This window comes from Corvus brachyrhynchos, unplaced genomic scaffold (genome assembly GCF_000691975.1).
Source record: "Corvus brachyrhynchos isolate BGI_N302 unplaced genomic scaffold, ASM69197v1 scaffold115, whole genome shotgun sequence".
Lineage (NCBI taxonomy): Eukaryota > Metazoa > Chordata > Aves > Passeriformes > Corvidae > Corvus > Corvus brachyrhynchos.
The window spans coordinates 1,542,225-1,563,427 of record NW_008239553.1 but is presented as its reverse complement, the minus strand read 5'-3'; the positions used below and the strand labels follow the sequence as shown (position 1 = coordinate 1,563,427).

At 38.5% G+C, this 21,203-nt stretch overlaps 1 protein-coding gene and 1 long non-coding RNA gene across 6 annotated transcripts in view; one reads left to right on the top strand and one right to left on the bottom strand.

Annotated features, from left to right (window-relative positions):
• Positions 1 to 8: 8 nt before the first annotated feature.
• The window catches only part of LOC108448581, a 33,668-nt gene continuing 12,473 nt past the window's right edge, over positions 9 to 21,203 (top strand). For 2 of the 4 annotated variants that reach the window (XR_001864527.1, XR_001864528.1), the window contains exons 1-6: positions 9 to 3,738; positions 4,401 to 4,580; positions 8,076 to 8,188; positions 10,691 to 10,825; positions 15,670 to 15,710; positions 16,298 to 16,435. This is a non-coding gene — a long non-coding RNA (uncharacterized LOC108448581). The remainder of the gene's footprint in view (positions 3,739 to 4,400; positions 4,581 to 8,075; positions 8,189 to 10,690; positions 10,826 to 15,669; positions 15,711 to 16,297; positions 16,436 to 21,203) is intronic. The other 2 variants (XR_001864529.1, XR_001864530.1) reach the window with 2 other exon arrangements.
• GAL (galanin and GMAP prepropeptide) lies at positions 4,948 to 12,987 on the bottom strand. Of its 2 annotated transcripts, XM_008639371.2 has the most exons (7): positions 12,805 to 12,987; positions 12,563 to 12,643; positions 11,885 to 11,939; positions 10,889 to 10,960; positions 10,414 to 10,500; positions 7,353 to 7,430; positions 4,948 to 5,267 (listed from the first exon to the last, which is right to left on the bottom strand). In XM_008639371.2, the coding sequence occupies exons 2-7, from the start codon at positions 12,641 to 12,643 to the stop codon at positions 5,215 to 5,217; spliced, it is 426 nt and encodes a 141-aa protein (XP_008637593.1). In that variant the 5' UTR covers positions 12,805 to 12,987; the 3' UTR covers positions 4,948 to 5,214. The 2 variants fall into 2 exon arrangements, with proteins under 2 accessions (XP_008637593.1, XP_008637595.1); XM_008639373.2 differs by lacking the exon at positions 10,889 to 10,960 and having other exon boundaries at positions 12,805 to 12,976.

Here is a 21,203-nt window from a genome sequence, read left to right as displayed (position 1 = left end):
AGCAGGAAAGCCAAGCAGGCACAATTTGCAAAACCATGTTTTGCAAAGTCATACAGAAATGTAACGTTGAGCTGTAAAAGCACGGTTATTTTCCCTGTCTGCTTCTACTGGATCTCTAAGCCTTGGGGCCTGGGCTCATTCTGCTTGATTTGAAGGAGGCAATCCAAACACCTAATTTAAAACTCAGAGCCAGCACCCACGCTCTGCTAGCAGGCAGCAGATTCAAATCTTCGCTTTGCCCTCTTCAGTTCCAGTGCCCAGAGTGCCCCTGGAGAGTCCTGGAAGCAGTCACTCAATAGAAGTGTCCTCAAACATTGATTGGCAGAAAAGATGCATGAAATTCTTACAGAAATCTCTGGAGAATACTTTTATAGGTTTTTGCTTGCTGCAGGGAACAGTAGGTATGAAAACCATCAGAAAGCTAATGATTCCTAAATCTACTATCTTTTAGATTAGAAGTTGAAGAAGAATCAGATAACCTTATCAAACTGCAAAAAGATCTCAGGGAAGTAGATTGTCTTTCTACAACACTTTTATCTGAATAAATAGTAAGCAAAGAATACTCCTTTTGAAGATATGACATAGGAACTTTTATTGATGTAAATAATTGAAGCATCAGTTTTAAGTTTTGTCAAGAAATGCTACCTTTAATATTGATACATGTAAATAATAGGCATGACATTCATCAATCTGATCAGTTATTTTCCAACAGAATGATTTTTAATGAAATAGAATAATTTCAAGGAAATGCATTGTCTCATGAACATTTTGAAGGGGAAATTATTATGTTCTGAATTAATTATATCTATGTTGGTAAGTGGTAAATAATCAGTATTTCTTTTAGAAACTAAAAAAATCCAACTGAATGGTAACAGGTATTTCAGAATTCCTCCTCAGGTAGACATTCTGTATGAGACTCATGTCTCCCAGCACTCAGAAAGGCTGTATGATTTATAGATACTTAATTAGTAGAAAACCTGTGGAGATAATGAAATTAGAAATGCGTAAGTGGAATCTCAAGGGAATTTGGTAAAGTTTTTGGGAATAAATTTTTGATAAAGTTTTTTTCTCTTTTACAAGCAAGGAGATAAAATAATTCTCATCTTCAATTTAACTCTGGCTTTTAACAGCTCATTTCTAGGAGGTTCTGAGTGTGGCACATGCATTGACAAATGTCCAGTGCTCTGAGGTATTAAAAATCTTAACAAATTGATATTTGTATAGCCAGCTACTGAATCTGAGTAGTAAAGGGACCCATGAGGTGCAGTTTTCTATGGCTGGGTCACGCTCAGTCCTCATGGAATTAAGTATCAGAATTATTATTTGAATTTATTTAAAAACAAGCGATAGAACACAGAATAGTGACAGAAGCACTGCACCGTTAACGTACTCTGTGAATTGGTGAAAAATTGTTCTGCTAATAACACTTGGGTCTAAACTTCCTTTTAACCCTTTTAGCCTTAGAAAGCTCCTGAGGTAATCTTGCATTCTGAACAAACTGCAAAACACTTCTCTAAAAGGCTTCCATTTTGTGTCACATATCCTGAAATAATCTAAAAATACTTTTGTCACTTTTTTGGGGAGTTATTAATGTCAATATCAAGCCCCCTCAAAGATCCTCAGTACTCTGAGTCCTATCTAGTTTTTCTAATGTCCTATGCTAATGTTGCTGTCTGACCTTTACAGGAGTAGACAGGTGGGAAAATACATGTATCCTGTCAGCTCCCTAATGACTTCCTAACCAGAATAGACCCTTCTGTGCCAGCTGTGCCACCCAAAATTCCCCCTTTTACACTGAACTGATTTGCATTTAAAGAAGTTTTAGTGAGACTACCTGACAGGTAGGTGAAACACTGTATAAAATTATAGGGGTTTTTTTGTTACAGGTAGTGTTCAGAATTCAGTATTTCTCCAGAATTTTTAGCCAAATACATGTGATTTCCAAGTTTCTTTTGTAAACTGTCATCAAATGCTGTGCAGCTGAAGGAGTCCTGTTTAATTAATCCCTGGATCAGGTTCTAAGGTTTCTTTATAGCTCTGTGCTCTCACGTCCCTAATTCAGTCTAAAAAAATTTAATTAAACATTTGAGCCTTGAAGGACTTTTCTTCCATGAATATAAATGCTTCAGAACCTATGGCCTCCACAGAGTCCTGTGCCACAATTTCATCATGAGATGTATGGAAAAGGCCTTCTGTTTCTTTCAGGGTGTGGAGTTTAAAAGTGTTACTTGATAATTTTATCATCATTTAGCGTTTAATCATTAAATCTTGGGTGACAAGAAAAAGTGAATTTGCTAAGCACTTTTAGCACAACATTTAAGATTCTCATCTCCCACCTATTTAGTTTCTCTGTGTATAAAAATCATTGTAAAAATATTTGTCACCTTCCCCTATGGCTTTTCTGGCCCAATAGTGCTTTTTTCTTTGCAGTGAACTGCCCAGAACTGCTGTTGGTATCAAAATTGGGAACGGTACATTTTCGTTGTAATTCCTGATGTTCCCTTTGGCTTTCTATCCACTGTTGAAGTTTAAAAAAGCATTTTTAGAGGACTGTGTACAATGAGTCTGAGTTATGTTTCCAGACATAATTTGGAGCACCAGTATGCGTATGTAAAATTAGAGTTGTTTTTCTCTGCGTACATAATTTGCTTGCATCAGCATTTAATCTCATCTTCCATTTTATTGTCCAGTCATTCAGCATCATGCAAGCCTTCTGCTCATTGTCAGAGTTCAATTTGCATGAAGGGTAATTTCATATCACTGGCAAACATCACAAGAAAGTTTTAATCTTTTTTTTAAATTTGACTTCTGTCTGTTGTGTAAATATAAATTTGAGCTAATCCTACACAACAGTGGAATGTAATGTATACAAATAAGCAAGTAAATGATATAATGAGATGGCAAAAGTGGGATTTTTTATTACTATTTTCTACTGAAACTTATCACATCCTTTTATTGTCCATTTGCCCTGTTGAAACTTTCTGTTTTCAAATTGTGGTTTGAAGGACATTTTTATCAGGTGTTTTTCCAAGAGGTCGATTACGGAGATGTTATTCCAAATATTTGCAGAATTTATGTTTGAGATGAAGTGCTTTAAGACATACTTTAAATAAAATGAGTGTTAATAAAATAATAATGTTACTGAAAAAGTGAAATTGATCCAGAAGAATGGCCCTTTATTGTCATTTTCCCCCTTCATATTTGCAAAGGTAAGAAGTGTTACAGGGTAAAGAAACAAGCTGAAAATTTTACCTGTCTCTATTTCAGAATATTATCAATACATGTTTGAATGCAGAAATTATTAATGAAAGTATATGGACTGCTTTTGGTAATTAATTTATAATAATCTGATTTCTATAATACTTACGTATAACAGTGCAGCACAATATCAAACCTTGTGAGCCTCCCTGCTTAGACAGTGCTGTAAATCTTCCTGATCCTGTGAGTTTTCTATTATTTCAAATAATCTCAAATTTCAGAATTTCGAATAAATATTCTAACAGGATGAGTCCAACTCTAAGGAGCTCGGGGTATGCTAATTTGATTAAAGTAATAACTGTTTACTAATTCTATCCTATTATTTCTAATTTTTTACCCTATTTCAAAAAGAAAGAAATTCAGTGCTAAGTTGAAATTCCTTTTATTCGATCAGAGATTCAGCTGCTTTGCCAGAGATGGTTTGCTACTGAGTTCTTCAAATGGATCCTGGGTTTTAGCAGTCCATGAACCAAGGTCCATGTAAGTCAGTGAAAAGAAAACCTCTTGACTTTAGTGAGCTCTACTTCAGGGTTGTGTGAGAAGTGTGGATATTACGAGTGGGAATGAGAGTTTGGACTTACTGAACTATACTAATGTACAGAGGTTAAATTTCACTCTATTCTTTCTTCACATTTTGGGAAGCCCATAAATTTACCAAAAAATGTTGAACTAGCAGCATCTTTATTAGCAGTGTATATTTTTTTCATTACTCTTAAAATAAGGAATCCAATAAAACATAGTGTGGAGGGCTTGCTCAGAAGCTCACTGGATCTGATGAAAAGTGTACTTTTCACACTTTGGAAAGGAAAACACCAGACATGAGATCAGAGGCTTAGTGATTATCAAAGGAAGAGCACAGCCTGAATGACAAGGTGGAATAGCTGTGTCAGTAGTACAAAGTAGACACTAGTGGCTTGGCTTTTAGAATTCTGCTATGCTAGAAGTGAAAAACAGATTAGATAACAAAGGTCTGCAAAATTTCTGTCAGTCTGTGCACTCCAGTGCACGTCAGCATTTTGAAAGGATGATATTTCATTGCACTGTGCAGAGGCTGAAAGTCATCTGAATATGAAAAACGTCTCTAAGGTTCTGTATCATCTCAAACCTTTCCTCAGTCTTGACATGACATTTATTGTGTGCAGGCCTAGCATCCTGGTCCAGTATCAAAGCTATTTTGCATGGATTAAACATGGATCCAAGTGCTTTGCTAGACTCAGAATAAAGCATCTCATAAAGTATATTTTTAACCTTGGAGCAGCCAGGAGCTTTTCTTCATGAAGGAGCACAGCCCCAGTGTTCTTTCTGACATGGGAATCCTACAGGTAAGATTTGTGTAACCCTGCACAGAACAGTTAAATTGGCACTGCATCAAGATATGCCCCAGCCAATGGGCTGGTATAGTACAGGTGAATAATATGAAATTTATTATGAACATGAGTTTGTTTCATGTCTATGAAAACAGTGTTTCCTTGAAGCACAGAAGTACAGACAGATCTGTGACCTAAAATGATTCTGCATGGCAGCACTTTGAAGTCACTGTTATTTTTCTGTTACCTTAAGCAGACAACATATAGTATTTATGTTTTATTTTGCTCTAACATTGCAGAGTATAGATGCAGTGTAATCTTCCAATTAACCCCAGGCTTTGTATATGATGCACTGTGTGCTGATACGTATGCAATTTTAAAATGAAACAACTTAGTTGCTCTTTATTTTTATTTTATCATTTACCTACAGAAAAATTTTACCAAAGCAAAATTATACACTGTAACATTGCAGGAGAGGGAGGGAAGGGAATAAAAAAGCAAAAATAACCCAACAAACCAACCAAAGGGCAGAATGCTGTTTACCATTTAGCAGATAAATGCAAACAATTCTTCTTAACTTCAGGTCATTCGGGTCTTTTGTTTAGAATTCAGTCTAAATCTACACTGCAACAAAATAAAAATGCATTCTTCAAGACTGGTTCATTTCCTCTGGTGTAGGTAGCTTGTCCAGTGCTCCCATCTCTGCAAAATAGGGGGAAAAAAAGTAATTAACACATGTGTAAGTATGCATATTTATCTTACCAATTGAGTAATGAAATCCAGTTTCAGTAATAAAAATTATTTTAATACTTTTCTCAACTATAAGAGGCAAATCTTTGAACTTTTCATATTTTAATTTATAAAATACTGGGTTTTTTTCTTTTGAATGTCAAAAATATCTTCCTGATATAATTTCAACATTTTAGAAACAGCAGTGACAGAACAATTAAATTATATTAATTTTATTATGTCAATTGATATTGCTGGATCCCAGCATCTCAAAAGACTTAATATTATCTAATTACAGCTGCCATCCTGCATGTTGCTCTTTATGAGAAGCACTTAAAGTTGGAGGGAATAATTTCCAAAAGAAAGAGCTGAAGGCCACTTTTAGTTATCACCAAGGTACTTTTTAGCAGTAAAAATACTGCCTTTTTCTTGCAGATTAGTATGTGTGTCTAATCTGAATAACTATTCTCTGAATCTGAACCCCATGAGTGGGATTTTTCCGCCTTCCCCAGCAAGGAACATACCTAAACCAATGAATTCAATGTAGTAAGGTTTCATTTATGTAAAAGTATTAAAGGATTTCTATCATGGAAAAAATACGGTTTTCACCTGCTAGATCTACAGTTCTGGTTTGTGTAAGAGTTTGTACTAAGCCTTTCCAATAACTATTGTTAAGAGATAACATGTGATAACATTCTGTGTCTGTTGCAACCTGAGAATACAAGAACTATGTCTGTGTAAAGCCAGACCTGGAGATCCATTCTTTTGTTTTTCACAAGAACATGGTAATTACACCACCTTTTCTGGACAAAAACAACTGTTTGTCATCACAGCCCTAAGAAGGGAGCCTTTTTTGCTCCTTTGTTCCAGGGAAGAAGTAATCTGTAGTTCTGTGAGATGCATTTTGTTTTCTTGTCTGATTTGGCAGCTTTTAGCCTACTCAGAGAGTGTGTGCTTGAGCTTAACTTCACACCCTTTTTGTTGTGTCCAAATATTGATTTTGCCTCCTAGGCTCACACAGCAGAGTAAAGGAGTGTTTTGGGCTCTTTCTTCACAGTGGCACAACAAACAAACTACACTTTGTCCACAGTAAATATACATGCTAATAATCTACTTTAAGTATATATTTGAATTATTTCACGCCCTTAAGACTAGCTATAAAGAGGTTTTGTTTTCAAATGCAAATTCAATTCAATAAACATTGAATTCTTTTCCTTGGATGGATACAAATAATTCAGAAAACAATGAGTAAAAAGCATCCCAGGTATGCAGAAAATGAACAGATCTGTTGAAAGTCTCTTTTAATAACAAAGTTAAAACACAAATGAACACACAGTTCTACAGCATACACTTACTACAAAATTGCTCACAATTTGTTGTATACAAATGCAAGAATATAGAAGTTACTAATTTATTGAGTTGTCTACTTTCTGAGACAGAAAAATCCTCAAACATTTGCAGTACAACAACAACTTCCTACCTGTTGTTTTCTTTGCAGCTATACATTATGGTTTTATACATTTTGTAGACAATTTTAGAAGAGCTGAAGAGGTTTTTAAAAGCTAAAAACCATGTTTGTTTGTGGTTTTTTAAAGCAAAACTAGTGAAAACTCAGAAGCAGACAAATTTCTTCTTCACTGAATTCCATAGTGAAGTTACCATTCTTAGAGAACCAGCTGTAAGCTCAGTATTACAACTCCTGTCACAACTGTGAGGCTGTACAGGGTTTTTACTTAAGAGCATTCTGAGCTGTTTGCCAACATTCAGCTAAGTGTTGTTGCAATTTTATCATGCAACTTTATTGTAGAATACATGCAAAAAGGGAGATGTACTTCTTTTGTCAGTAACAAGTGATGGAATGGGATCAGAACTCTGCTACATCAGATCTCCACTGAGGTGCAATTTTGCAGGATCCACCTGCACTCTGTGTGTGTGATCCCAAAGGTGCTGTTCAAAGTCTTGCACACTCAAATCTGCAGCAGATGTGTACATTAAGGGATAGTCTTGTCTCCTCAGTAAATTTCATACCCTGTGAAATATTAGAAGGTATTCACTAACCTTTAAGATGCAAGTAAGTCAAAAATTCAATTACTGTGCGCACAATGTTTTCATCAGCCACGGGTCTTCCAAGATTCCCTGTAAAACAAGCTGGGTGTTACTGAGAGTTAACATGGCTCAAAGATACATCATGTGAGATATTGTGGCTAAGTTTATGAGTACTCTGGGGAGGGAAAAAATCCCCCAAACTATCTGAAATTCCTTTTTCCTTAAAATCCTTGATGAAAAACCTCATTTCATGGAAGAGTGAAGCCCGTATAAGGTAGGTAACTGCAATTCTCAGAATCAAAATCACCCAGCTTTGTATGCCATTGATGCATAGCAGCTGCTATGGTAATGGTATTGTGGTCTTTGGGTATTATATTAAGGAAATGGTTGTGGTCTTTGGGCCTTATGAGATCTGTTGCAGAAGAGAGTTACCCTCTGTTCCCAACTCTCTCCCTTGTGTCCACCTGAGCCTGCAGGGATAGGCTAAATTTTAAATTTAGCCAACAAAATCATCAACTTTACAGAACAGTTAAAAGCTCTTCATATAGCTTTTCAAATGATATAGAAGTGATTTGTAACCCAAAAGCTAGGCCTGCGTGTTTTTCTAAAAGTCCAGAAAGATTATGTTTTTACATAGGAATCTAATCCAATATACTTGTCTTTGATCTTGTGAAAATAGCTTTTTGATGCTATTTTAATGGCCTAATGGGTGCTTGTTATTGTACTTTTGAGAAGGATGTTTTCTGCATCTGTTAATGGGACGAAAAAAAGGAATTAGCAGGAGGTTGGAGGAAGACACCTTGATGTTTTTAGGAGGATGGAGAACTGCTCTCTATTAAGAACAAATGGTAAGTAATTTCCCCAAGATTTTTAGTTCTCTGCACACAGACGTGGGTACCAGAAGGAACAGTCCATTATTACATCACTGAAAACATTATCAGATGGGTCAGAAGGCAGACTGAGCTCTGTAGCACAAATTAAAAACATTGATGAGGGTTGTAAGGGACACAAAGGTTTCTGGTACATGGAGAATAAGCATTTAAGAATGCATTTAATATACCTGCACCTAAAAATCTTGTCTTCCAGTCTTTGAGCTGACACAAAGATGTTACTATTATTTGCATTAGTAATACTCTTTTATTTGAATTTTTCCTTAACTTTTATTCCCACCTAACCTGTTATGGATTTTTGTTAGCATTGTGTTAGTCACTTTCCTACCCAGATTTTATTATCTATGTGATATTTATTGGATAAATAATTTTCCTCAGTGACTTGGGAATATTGTACTCTGCTATTGACCGTAATTCTGCACATTCAATAACTTGCAGATTTCAGTAAAGAAATCCTTATGATCTTGTGATTTGAATATTTGACTAATTATTTTCATAGATGGTTGTAGTTGTGGTTTGGTTTTTTTTTTTTTCCCTGGCCCTAGTGTTCAGTCCCTAATCAGCTTACAAATTTTTCTAGGTTATCTGGAGAGCTTATGAATTTTGCAACATTCCTTCAAGGAGAGCACAGTCCTTTGCATGAACTCTTATATTAATAAAATAATATGTGCGTATATTGCCATTTTAAGGTGGTTTTGCAAATAATCAGGAAAATCCTTAATTTTCAATTAAAATAAGATTCTGATTAACTTATGCATTTTATATATATATGTATTTAAATCTCCTTTGGGTAGGAACTCTGTAATAAACTTCAGCTTCAAAGAAACTTTTGGTAAGGGAAGAGAATGAAGTTCATAGCAGAGGCAGCTGTATAATTTTGAAGTCTCATCCTGACAAGTTTGGTTGGGTTTGCCTGCAATTGTAAAGGCACAACAGTACCCAGCAAGAGAGTTCCATAAATCTGTAAGTTCATATTCCTGTGACAGACCTGGTACATGCACAAATGGCAACGTTGCAATGTGCTCTCTACTGCTGGATTACAAATCCCTTACTTTCACATTGTCTCTGAATGGCCAAATATTGTTTTTACATCGGTATTTGAGAAAGCAGGGTTGGGGTTTTTTTCCTTAGAAACCAACAAACAAAACCAAAGCAGAGCACCAAAAAAATACCACACACAAAACCCCACTGTATAACTGTGTACCAGACCTGAACTGACAGTCCTTCAGAGAGTGTCACCAACTAGGAAAGGTATTCATGTTTCTCTTCTCTTTACAAAGCACGTACGTATGAGATTGTAATTAAGCACATTTCCTTTATTTATGAACTCATTTAGTGTTAACTGCATTTGTGCTGTTCCGGTTGTATTTAAAATAGGCTCCAAAACCTTTGTTTTGCCCCCATTAGTGCAGTGGTCACTTTTATCAGCCTAAGGATGAGATTCATCCCAGCTCACTTTAGATGTCTGCAGCAGGTTTAGTTTCATCCTCAGGAGATAAAATGGGTTTTTCTCGAAATTTCTGCATTTTATCCTGAAATAGGTGTTCAAGATAAAGCCTAAAAATTGTCAGCTTCTTTTCATAAAGGGAATCTAGACATATGTTTTAGAGGCCCAGCTTTGGATGACAAATCCAGAACAAGGCTGGTCCCTTTTCATTGCCACTTATTAAATTCTGACGGATGCAACATCAAAACAGGTTGACTTCAGTTGTGACCAGGTTTTCAATCTTTTAATGAAGATAATCCACCTTGCTTAATCATAGGAAATACTGAGACTTTGTATTTTCTATAGCCTTCATTAGTGAAAGATGCCTATATGCACCCTCTTTTTTGCCAAAAAACAATTAACTCTGGAGTGGCTGGAGTGACATTTGAAACACTTATTTGCACATATGAAAAGAGAAAAAAATCAAAGTTTTTTCAAAGCAATATGATCTATTCCACATTTAAAGAAACAAAATTATGATACATTTTCCTAAGCACTTAGATGTTGTAATCTGTGACCATACAAAGATCACACCATATGGCCAAATGTCTTTTTTTTTTTCATTTCATATGTTTATTAGGATTTCTGCTGAAATGCAGAAATAGTTTTGTATCCAGGTAATCAGTTAATTCAATAGTAATTAAATTACTAAACATATAAAATAAATCAAAAAGGCTGGTTTTCAGATTTTCATTACCTGCTTTAATATCCTCATCAGGTGGTATTTCACGTTTACCAGTGAAACCATGCTTGTCATTAAAAGATCTGTGGTTATCTACTGCATCTGATAAATAAATTAAAAATCAGAGGAGTTAATTGACTTAGCAACAACCTTTCCTTGCTTTTCATGGATTTCAACGAAAAGATCATGATGGCCAGTTTTGATGTACAAAATTACAAGGAAGAAGTTAACGTGTCATTAAATACAGTAACCTTTCTTCTAAATTTGTGCTTATGATTTGTCTCAATTACAGACCCAGTCCTGTGCTACAAACTTGCTGAAGCTATTACTGGATTTAGAAGTTGTAAAGAAAAACTGTGTGTATCTGCATGTACACTGGGAAGCTGTTCTTACTACTCTTTCCTCTGTCTTTAAGAGAATGCTGCTGGTGAGTTTGCTTAAAAGAAAACTGCAGATCATTTACGTGAATAACCTTCAGAAACTATCTTACATGCCCCTGGTGCCTCTTCTCTCCCCCTTGCAATGGGCATTTCCTTTATCAGTAAAAGCTGATCAATACGACCTGCAACAAAGGATGATTCCTATTATCCAGTCTTAGATATAAGATACAAGTCTTTGACAAGCAAATTTCCCTACTGTACTTTTCCCAATTTTCTTAGATCTGCTTTGGGCAAATATACTTCCAGACATTTACAGAACCAGTTAATACATTTAAGATGCATTAAACTTCTTTTCTTTTTTTTTAAGTATCCTTACTGCTAGCTAAAAGAATGAAAAGTGTCAAGAGTAAGCATCTGTAGTATTTGTCTGTGTGTTACTGAGACTGAAAATATAGAAACTTTGGTAATGAATGTTACCACATTCACGAGAATTAATAGTAAAAAGAAAAATATTTGAAACAGCTTAGTACTGCATTACTTTTCTTACAACCTGCATTTGTTATCTCCACTGTAAGCCAGTGCTCCTGTATTTTGAACACCTTATATATTTATTTTTCACATAGTGATCTATCAACAGTCTTGAGTTTGCAAGTTACTGTTTTATTTTGCTTCAATTAAAAAGAATGTAGTATAATAAAGTCAAGTAGTGAAATATTTTGTAAAAAGATTTAAAGGTGAAATCTGAAATACATGGAGAAGTGCCAAATGCCACATTTTGTCATTCTGCCCTTGACATCTAAGATGCTCTAAGATTTTTTAAAACTTCTGGTGGTGACGTATTTGTCGTATGACAATTACAGTTCAGAAGCACAAAATGTGAGCAGATGAGTTTGTGGACATAAGGCCTCCCATAACACTTCTTTAGAAAAGAACAGCTGTTGTCTAAGATAACTCAGTTCTATGATAGCCATGTAACAAACATCTAAACAAGTGTTTTCCCAAATGAATTTCTTCAGTCTTGCAGGTTTAGACAAAATTGCTATACTCAGAGAAAATAACACAGTTTCTGCATTTTGAAGTAATGAAAAAAAAAGTGCCTCACTTACGTGGCCCAAGGAGGTAACCAGCACTATTCAAAGTCCAACCCCTTTTGTCTTTTGCCTTAAAGAAAAAAAAAATGCAAGTATGTTATTGCACAACCTACACTCAAAAGGACATTCTCTTAGCAGAGTCTTCTGAAGGCTCAAAATCCAGAAAAAAATATTTTAAAAATAAAGCAAATCATACTGAAGCAAATAATCATGGTGAGCTCTCACCCTCTCCCTAAATCTATAGTGCTGCTATTGACATCCCTGCGATTTGAAGGTTTCACACCACGTAAGTGATGACTGCACATCACACTTGGGAGGCAGAAATTTCAACTTTATACTTAGTTTATATTACCACCTGATAGCCACCTTAACAAACAACAGTGCTTCTTTTTATTGCTTGGATTTACCTGACAGCTTCTTCATAAAAGAGGTCCATATGTACATCATCTTTCTGAGAGAGGTGGGACACCCATTCAACTTTGGTCTGTCAACTAGACATTCTTAGTCATAGTATTTGCTATAAGGGATTTTAGTATTTAAAATCTCCAAATTCTTAGCTGGGAAAAAAAGAGCAAACTGTTTATAGCCCGAAATGGTTTTGAGTGCCGCACCCTTTGCAATCCCTATACCTCAGAGCAGTGTGGATCCCCGGGAGGTTCCCAGTTCCTTGCCAGCTGAGACACAGATACTTACTGAGAAAACCAGCCCGAGTGTTTCCGAGAGGGTGGCACAAAGGATTAAAGACAGAAACAGGAAAGTGGTGCACCTCTGCATCTGGAAAGAAACCGCAACGGGGTAAATGCTTTGCGTGGCCCGGGGCACGGGCGGCTGGGTGGGCAGTGGGGGCGAACCTACTCCCCAGGGCGGCTGCCAGGGCGCGGCTGCCAGGGCTCGGCAGCCCCATTCCCGCTGGGAGCAGGGCCGGGAGGGGGTACCTTGAGCTGGGGCGGTCAGTCCCTCGCAGTGCTCCCGTGGCGTGGCGGGGGCCGGTCCGGGCTGGTCCCACGGCGAGCTCTCACTGCATGGCCGCGGCCGCGCCGCGCTCCCGCCGCGCTTTATGGGCAGCGGAGCGGCCGTGCCGCCGGAGCCGAGAGCCGCCCACCGCCTCCCCCCTCCCCCGGGCCATTTCCCCTCGCCACCCGCCGCTTTAGGAAGGGCAGAAATTACGGCAATCCAATTAGAGGCACTTGGAAGCACGACGCAGGGAGCCCGGAGGTGCAGCGCGGGCGATTAGCCCTGCCCTGCCCTGTGCCCCTGCCTCCGCCCGCCCGCGGGATCGCGGCACAAGGGGGACGGGGCTGCGGAAAGGGAATACACGCACTTTTCCCAGACTCCGGTACGGCAGCAGCGCTAAACACACGTGTCTGCGTGTGCTGCTGGCGGACAAGAGGCACGGCGTTTGGGGACAGCGGGGACTTCACACAGCTCCGCTGTGCTTGCGAGCCCGGCAGCGCCCTGCGGTTCCCTCGCGGCCCCTTGAAATCCCTTTGACTCGTGTCCGGTGCTCCAGCATCAGTCAGAGGAGCGGCTAAAACTCTACTTCCTGCCGCTCTGTATCTGAGATAGCACTTGTTGTAGGGTTGTATATGAAAGCCAGCGGTTTAGCTCTCTCCAGTGACTAAATTAACCCTGGCCTGTGCGTCTACAACCAGTGGAGTTTCACCAGTTTGCTCATCTCAGTTGTGGTTACAGCTGGCATCGGGATGTGCAAAACTAAATTACAGAGCAGAGATTCCAGTATTACTTCCCTTTTCCCCCCCTGGCAAATTGTATTTTCTCTGCAGCAAATTAGTTTATTCACTGCAAGTTCTCAAATTCGCTTCTCTTTCAATAAGAAAACATGTCAGATATTGCACAGGATAAGTAATACTTACAGGTCCTTTTTCAGAAACTGCTAAAAAGTCTCTGCAAACTTTTGAACAATTCACTCATCATTCACTTGTTTAAAAGCAAACGGTTTTTACTGCAATGTAGCATAATGTTCATAATCCAAGCTAGAAGCAGAAGCTGTGTCCCCTATTTCTTTTTCCTACCCTCTTTTGTCAGATGCAGTAGGGTTATAGGAGTCTAGATTTGTCTTTGGGTGTTTGAGCAAAAACTGCTGGGATAAAGTTTATTTTATGCAATTCGTAAATGCTGATGTACATACATGGGAAGCTCAACTTTGCAGATTTTATTTGATATTTTTAATCATTTGCTGAAGCTGTTCTCTCAGCCATTGCATGATCCTCACAATTCAGATAAGATAGATCTGGAAACAGCAACATAATTTTTGCAAAGTGATGTTTACCTTATCAAAAGTGCAGTTTTGACTGATATTCCCTAGATCTCAGCTGCTAATTGCCACTAAGTAATTTTTGAAACTTGAAGCTTTTTTGTGCCACAAAATGTTCTATGTTATTTGAATAAAACCACAGAAGTTACATGAAGAGATGTCCAATTTTGCATTCAAGAAATGTTAATTCTGTGAGCTTTGACTACAGTTTTACTATTGATGTTCCTGTAAAAAGTATTTGAAATAATGTTTTTGAACCTGCAGTTTTTATTCTGGTTTTTCATCCACAGTACTTGCACCTTCCTGTCAAATTAGAGTGAAATGATCTCTTCATCTCCACTAGAGTCAGATGCAAAAGAAAGCCTTCTTGTATACCGAAAAGCTTAATCCATCACTTGCCCATCATACTTTTGGTCTAAATCTATCTTTATGTTAGTGTCAATTAAATAATTTTATCAGTCATTCCTACAACTGATGTTCTCATTCCCTCAATTTTCTTTGTCAAGAATGCTATTAGTCTTTTTTTTATTCCATAGAAATTTTAAATCTCACTGCTCAGACAAAAAAAAAAGAGCATTAGTCTGAAGCCTGCCTTTCCTAGCTTAGCTTGACTAATGGCCATCTCTGTGACTGCACAGCTTGTTGTCATTGAGGAGACCCTTCAGTCTATTCCTCTCTTGATTTATTTGTTGTCTGGTTAATTGTAAAGGCTAAATGCAATTTGCAGATACTGTTAGGTTATGCCTAATCCTCACTAGAGGTCCATCATCAGATAAACTCACCATGAAGCTCATCTAAAGTTCACTCAAGTCAGTGGAAAGATAAGCATTGATAACAAAACTGTCTCTGATGTCTCTAAGCTGATACATGAGAGACAGAATTGGCTGTCTCACAGAGCAACATGTATATGTATTTTATAGATGTGATTGTAACTGCATTTCAAAAATAATTAAAAGAAAAACAGGGAAGAATACTGTTTGCAGCCAGAGGAAAAAGCTTTGAATTTTTAAGGAAATTATAATAGGAATTAAATAAATGACAGTATTGAAAGGTTGGACTTGGGAAAAAAAATTATTGCATTTTTGTCACTGAAGATTTCATTTTGAGAACAAACAGTAAACCCTAAGGATTCTACCATGTATTTAATGGTAAAAATGTCTTTGTTATACAATTGATGAGGTAAGATGGACTCATTTACCTTTTAATTAGCAAAAAACATAAACCATACAGTATGGCTATCTTTTATAGTAGGAAAAACACTGAGTAGAAGTGGATTTTGCATTATATTTTCAAAGGGTCTGGAGTCTGCAGTTGACTCCCTTCAGTGTTAAGGGTGCTGAGAGAATGAATGAATGAATGAATGAAGCAAGAAAAAGTGTGTCTGCTATTTCTGTGTTGAAGCTATAGAGCAGGGTTCTTTTCAGCAACTCACCAATGAATATTAAAATCAAATATTAGAAACCACTTCAGTCACAGTGATGTCCTTCCGCACAAAAAATGAGTGAGGTTTTTTCCTACTTCCCAGGCAACATCAAGTCTGAACATACTGTTTAAGACCTTTCTCAGGTATGTACACAAAATCTCTAATATTATATGAGCAATTGTAATGAATTATAGGCTTGGGAGATAAATAATCAGAAAAAAATGTCTCCCGTATATGAGTAATTCCAGTGAAATAATGACATTACAGAAAGTAATAGCTTTATTGGAGGAGTGTCAGCATCCAGCTAACTAGAAATTATTGGTTGCAGAAGTTTCAAGATGTCTACTTTGAATCCTATTCAGTATTTACCAGGAGATCACTAAAATGCAGTGACACCAGTAACTGATGTTGCTGTCTTCTGCATTGGAAACAATTTTAGATTTTTGAGATCAGTGTTCCCATCCTGAATAGAGCGATTTATCATAACTGAGCATGGAGAGCACAAATGCAAGACTTTCTGTGGCTAAATCTGAGTGGGAAAGGCACAAACCTCTTTCTAACTGAGTATGGACACTGCAAGATCTGAGTATCCAGAAGCAAGGAGGCATTCCAGTTGCCATCAAGGCTGGGAATTGCTTCACTGATCTAAAGATTTATTGCTAGTCTTGTGGTAAATGAGTCTGGGGGTAGTGCCACAGAGCTGAAAAGTTATTTGGAGTTTTTCTTTCAGCTCAACACCGTTACCTCAGCCCTCAACATTTGCATCTCAGCTGCTCATTGTTAATCTAAGCAGAGATAAGTTGAAGATGATGCTGTCTGCATTTATCTGAAGATGACAGAACTTCTATATGCAACTATCATTTTGTATGTAAGTAGTTTGCTCTTAAGTCTTAAAGAAACCTCCTGATTAGTCTTTCCCTCACATGTATAGAACTCCTTCCTTCTTTAATGGAGGGAGAACAGAAAACAGGTTGTTGTGTTTGTTTAAAAAAAAAAAAACTAGTAATAAGAGAAGGGTCATTTCCTTCATCCTTCCAAGCCCTTTGCTATTGTTTTCTTCCCATTTTGTAATTTCTGTGAAATGTAGGCAATTTTCACTGAGTGAATCTGTTGCACATTTTGCCATCTCAGCATCAAATAGAACTAAGTGTTATAGATAACTTCTGAATGAAAGGCTATTTTCTATTCTGAATTACACTGGTATCAACCAATAATTTCCTATCATTACATCATTCAGTGTGCTACCAGAGCTATTACTCACAAACATATATCATTGCATCAAAACTGTGACTACCACACGTTAGATCATCTCATGTATTTTTAAAATGATTTTTGCTTCAAGAAGCAAGGTGATTTTTAGACTAATTGTATATATATAGAAGAGAAACCACAGAATGAAAACGTCAGAGAAAAATTCTGAAAGTTAATTACTATATACATCAATACTACTGTGAGAAATGATAAAAAAACCACTTAGTCTTGATTCCTGCTACCTTACAGGAGAGTAATGTATCCATTAGGTTAAGATTGGCCAGTAGGTTCAAACATATCAAGGACAGATTGCTTGCCAGCACAAAGGCACAAGCTTCATTTCCTGAAGAAGTCAGACAAAACCAGAGGCTCTCCTGATGACAATTTATCTGAGAAAAGCACTGAGGATTTGAAATATTCTAAGAAATACCATTTTCAAGTGTTTCTGGTACTAGTAGTAGTAGATCAATACGGATTGCACACCCTATTGCCACTCCCAGGTTATGCATCCCCAGAACGCTTCTATTTGGGCAAACAGGATATATATGCAGAAGGCTCCCTGAAATTCCAGGAGACCCACTGCTTCAGCTATTTCCTTTGTAGGCCAAGGAGAAGGATGGGTCAGAGGCACTGCCTCTCTCAGAGGCAAATACAATATCTCAGCTCTGTAAGGGGCTGAGTTTGGCACTCAGCTCCTGCTAATATTAGACAGAGCTCAGCTTCTCTGACTGTGAGTCCAGCTGGGAACAGCTGGGAACCTCTGACTCAAAGGGCTGATTCAAGATTTATAGTTGTAGAGGCTCCTTTACCAAACTCTGAATTCTGATGCTTACCTGAAGGAGGCTGGTTCTTGGCTTAGTTTTCCATTTAATTCCTTGCTCACCAATGGCTTCCTCCTCCTTTGATCAGCTTCAGGAAGCTCACACCTACCAAACACAAGAGAGTTTCTGGTCCTGCAAGATCTCAGGAGGAATTCCTGCCTACCCAATCCCTGTAGGGCCCCATGCTGTTTAACATCCTCCTCAATGGTCTGGATGATGGGATTGAAAGCACCTTCAGCAAATCTGGTGGTGGCACCAGACTGGGTGGTGCATTGAACATGTCAGAAGGGACATCTTACAGGGAGACCTGGACAGGCTGGAAAAGTGGGATAGAAAGAACAGTATGAAGTTTAACAAAGACAAGAGAAAGGTTGTGCCCCTGGGATGGCATAACCGAAGTTCCCAGTAAATGATGGAATCTGCCCATCTGAGGAGGAGCCTTGGTGAAAGGGATCTGGAAATCCTGGTGGACAGGATAACATGAGCCCACAGTGTGCTGCTGCAGCAAGGAAGGCAAATTGGATCCTAGGCTGCATCCATGGAGCATAACTAGCAGAGACAGAGTTGTGATCATCCTAGTCTAGTCAGCATTTGTCAGGCCACACCTGCAGTACTGTGCCCAGTCCTGGTATGCACAGTTCAAAAAAGACACACTGGAGAGGGCTCAAAGGGGGGCCACAAAGGTGATTAAAGAGCTGGAGAACCTGCTCTGTGGGGAAAGACTTAAGGAGTTAGGTCTTATCACCCCGGAGAAGAGGAGGCTCAGGGGAACCTCATCATAGTTTTCTAGTTCCCAAAAGGCAGTCACAAAAAGCGTGGATGCTCTCTCTTCACAAGGACACCCATGGAGAGCACAACCAGCAAAGGGCACAAGCTGTACTCAGAGAGGTTTCATTTTGATGTAAGAGAGGAATTTTTTTGGACTGAAAACAGTCAGTGTCCCAGGGCCTTAGTGGAGTCCCCATCATGGAGGTTTTAAAGTCAAGCGGTCAGGGTGCTAAACAAGAGACGATTTTTCAAGGTTTGTTCCAACCTGGGCTAAATTATAATAAGTGCTTTACCAAATTATGTGTACTAAAATGAGAAGCCACAGGAAAGCAGATCAGTGCTTCCACGGCTCTTATTTTTTAACAGGACAGCAGTGCCAGCTGCTTAATTAGCAAGTATGCTGCAATATTGTAATACAAAAAGCCTCACAAGTAGGCACTTCAGACGTGAAATGCGTTCACAGTAATTCAAATAGGAACTACAGAATAATACTTTCATCAAATATTTTCCAAAAGTATTTTTATATTAAGTTCACTTAAATGTAAAAAAAAAAAAAAGGCAGAATGTTAAAAGATAGGTATTCAGCTACAAAATTCACTTTTTTGTATCTTGTTTGTTACTGGGTTTTATTTTGTTAAAGCACAAAATAGAGTTAGCAGGATGATATTACACAGCCTTCATTATTGTACTGTAAATGCACCCAGTTAGTCTTTTTCTTCCATGATAAGAAATAACCCATTCCATCTTACAGGCTCACTGTGTAATCTGAAAACAGGTTTGAGAAAATTGGGTGGAAAACCTTTCTTGTTGCCCTTGACATCCCTTACCAGAGGACCTGAGCATTGCTCATCACGTCTCTGCAAACTTTGACGACATTCTTATATTCCTCCCAAACAGCCTGTTGCTTTTTCCACATTTCCTTAACTTTCTTCTTCCTTTTGGGTTTTGCCAGAAGCTCCTTGCTCATCCATGCAAGTCTCCTGCCCTGCTCTGTGTGATTTCTTCTTCATAGGGATTCAGCAGTCTTGAGGTTGGAGGAAGTGATGCTTGAGTATTAACCAGCTCTCCTGGACACCCCTACCTTCCAGATCCCTAACCCATGGGATTCTTCCAGGTAGATAGTTGAGGACGCCAAAGATGTCTCTCCTGAAATCAAGGGTTCATTGCCCGGCTTCCTCTGTGTAGGATCCTGCACTCCATGGTCACTGCGGCCAAGGCTGACCCCAACCTTCACATGGTTAATGGTTGGACTTGTAGAACTTGGAGGTTGTTTCCAACCTTAGTGATCCTATGATTTTATGATTCCCAGCCAGTCCTTCCTTGTTTGTCAGTGCAAGGTCCAGCAGCACACCTCTCCTCGATGGATCCTCCACCACCTCTGTCAAAGTGTTACCATCAGTGCTGTGCAGGAACCTCCTGGGCTCCTGTGTGCCCACATGAGTTGTTTTTCCAGCAGATATCAGGGCAGGAGTTCCCCATGAATACCAGAGCCTGTGACTGTGAGGCTGCTTCCAGCTGATGAGAGAATTCCTCATTGACTTCCTCTTCCTGACAGGGTGGCCTGTAGCAAACACCCACAGCAGTGTCACCCACATTGTCCCTGAGTTCTTACCCATCAGCTCTTGTCTTGTTCTTCACCCAGCCTGAGGCAGAGCTCGATAGAGCCCAGCTGCTCTCTCACACAAAGAGCAGTTTCACCACCTCCCCTTGCTGGTCTGTCTCTCCTAAAAAGGTCGTAGCCATCCCTGACAGCGTTCCAGTCATGTGAGCTGTCCCACCATGTCTCTGTAACTGCAGTGACATCGTGCACACAGACCTCTCATTCTGCCTGGTTTTTCCCCATCCTGTGTGTGTTGGTCTACAGGCATTTCAGAGAGGTAATTGATACTGCTGCCAAAACACTCCCATAAAAACCACTTTGGAGTCTCCTCAGAACACACACACAAAAAAAAGTTAACAAAACAAGAGTAGCAAGCCCCCACTCAAAGGCCCGGTTTGCAAGACAATTGCAGGAATTGATTTTGTTCTACCTATCCTCTCAAGACAAAGCACAGGATATCCTAGATGTGCATGGACCTGACACAATATTTGATCAAGGAGGGGCTTAATCTGGCTGCTTGCAGAGCTACCTGGACATTTGTGCACAGAAACTGTATGCTCTTGTCTTTGCAGTATTTATGAAGGGGAGAATTTCTCAGGTATTGCAGAAATGTTAGAGCTTTAGCCTAGTGAATCAGCACTGCTACTTTACATGAGCATCTTGATTACACGCAATTTTCAAAACTGTCTGTTATTCTTGGTAGCCAAACATGAATTAGCAGGATTCAAATTGAGTGTTTCTCCCACTTCTATCCAAGGAAAAGATATGTTTACCTATATACAATCTTATCAGATATTACTTCAAAGGACTTGAACTTGCAGAAGAAGATGACTCATTTGTTTCCAATGCAAGTTAGAGATTTCTATTAGCCACTAGCAAACAGTTGCAGACTCTTCAAGAAAAAAAAAAGGCAATATCTCATTGAGTCCTTTGGATTGCCATCTTTGGAATTCCCACACACATTTATTATGTAGCACCAAGTAAATCCAGATGAAGCCTGCATTTTATTCTTTCTATTTTCCCCATCTATACCCATTTAATTCATTACCGTCTTTTTTTATGGGTAAAAAGGAATAAATGTGCAACACTTACCAGAGGAACATGTCACCTTATTTCTGGTTGCTGTCTTCATTCTGTGTGTCCTAGGAGTTACTTGGGAATTTTTTGTTTTTACATGAGGGAAAGAAATATTTATT

What these genes read in the sequence shown, in the direction of transcription:
- GAL (XM_008639371.2), bottom strand. Translation starts at nt 12,643, where the DNA reads ATGCAGAGGTGCACCACTTTCCTGTTTCTGTCTTTAATCCTTTGTGCC. An exon ending in TGGTTACCTCCTTGGGCCAC is followed by an intron (nt 10,961 to 11,884) that starts GTAAGTGAGGCA and finishes CCTTTGTTGCAG; the next exon opens with GTCGTATTGATCAGCTTTTA. An exon ending in TGATGAGGATATTAAAGCAG is followed by an intron (nt 7,431 to 10,413) that starts GTAATGAAAATC and finishes CTTGTTTTACAG; the next exon opens with GGAATCTTGGAAGACCCGTG.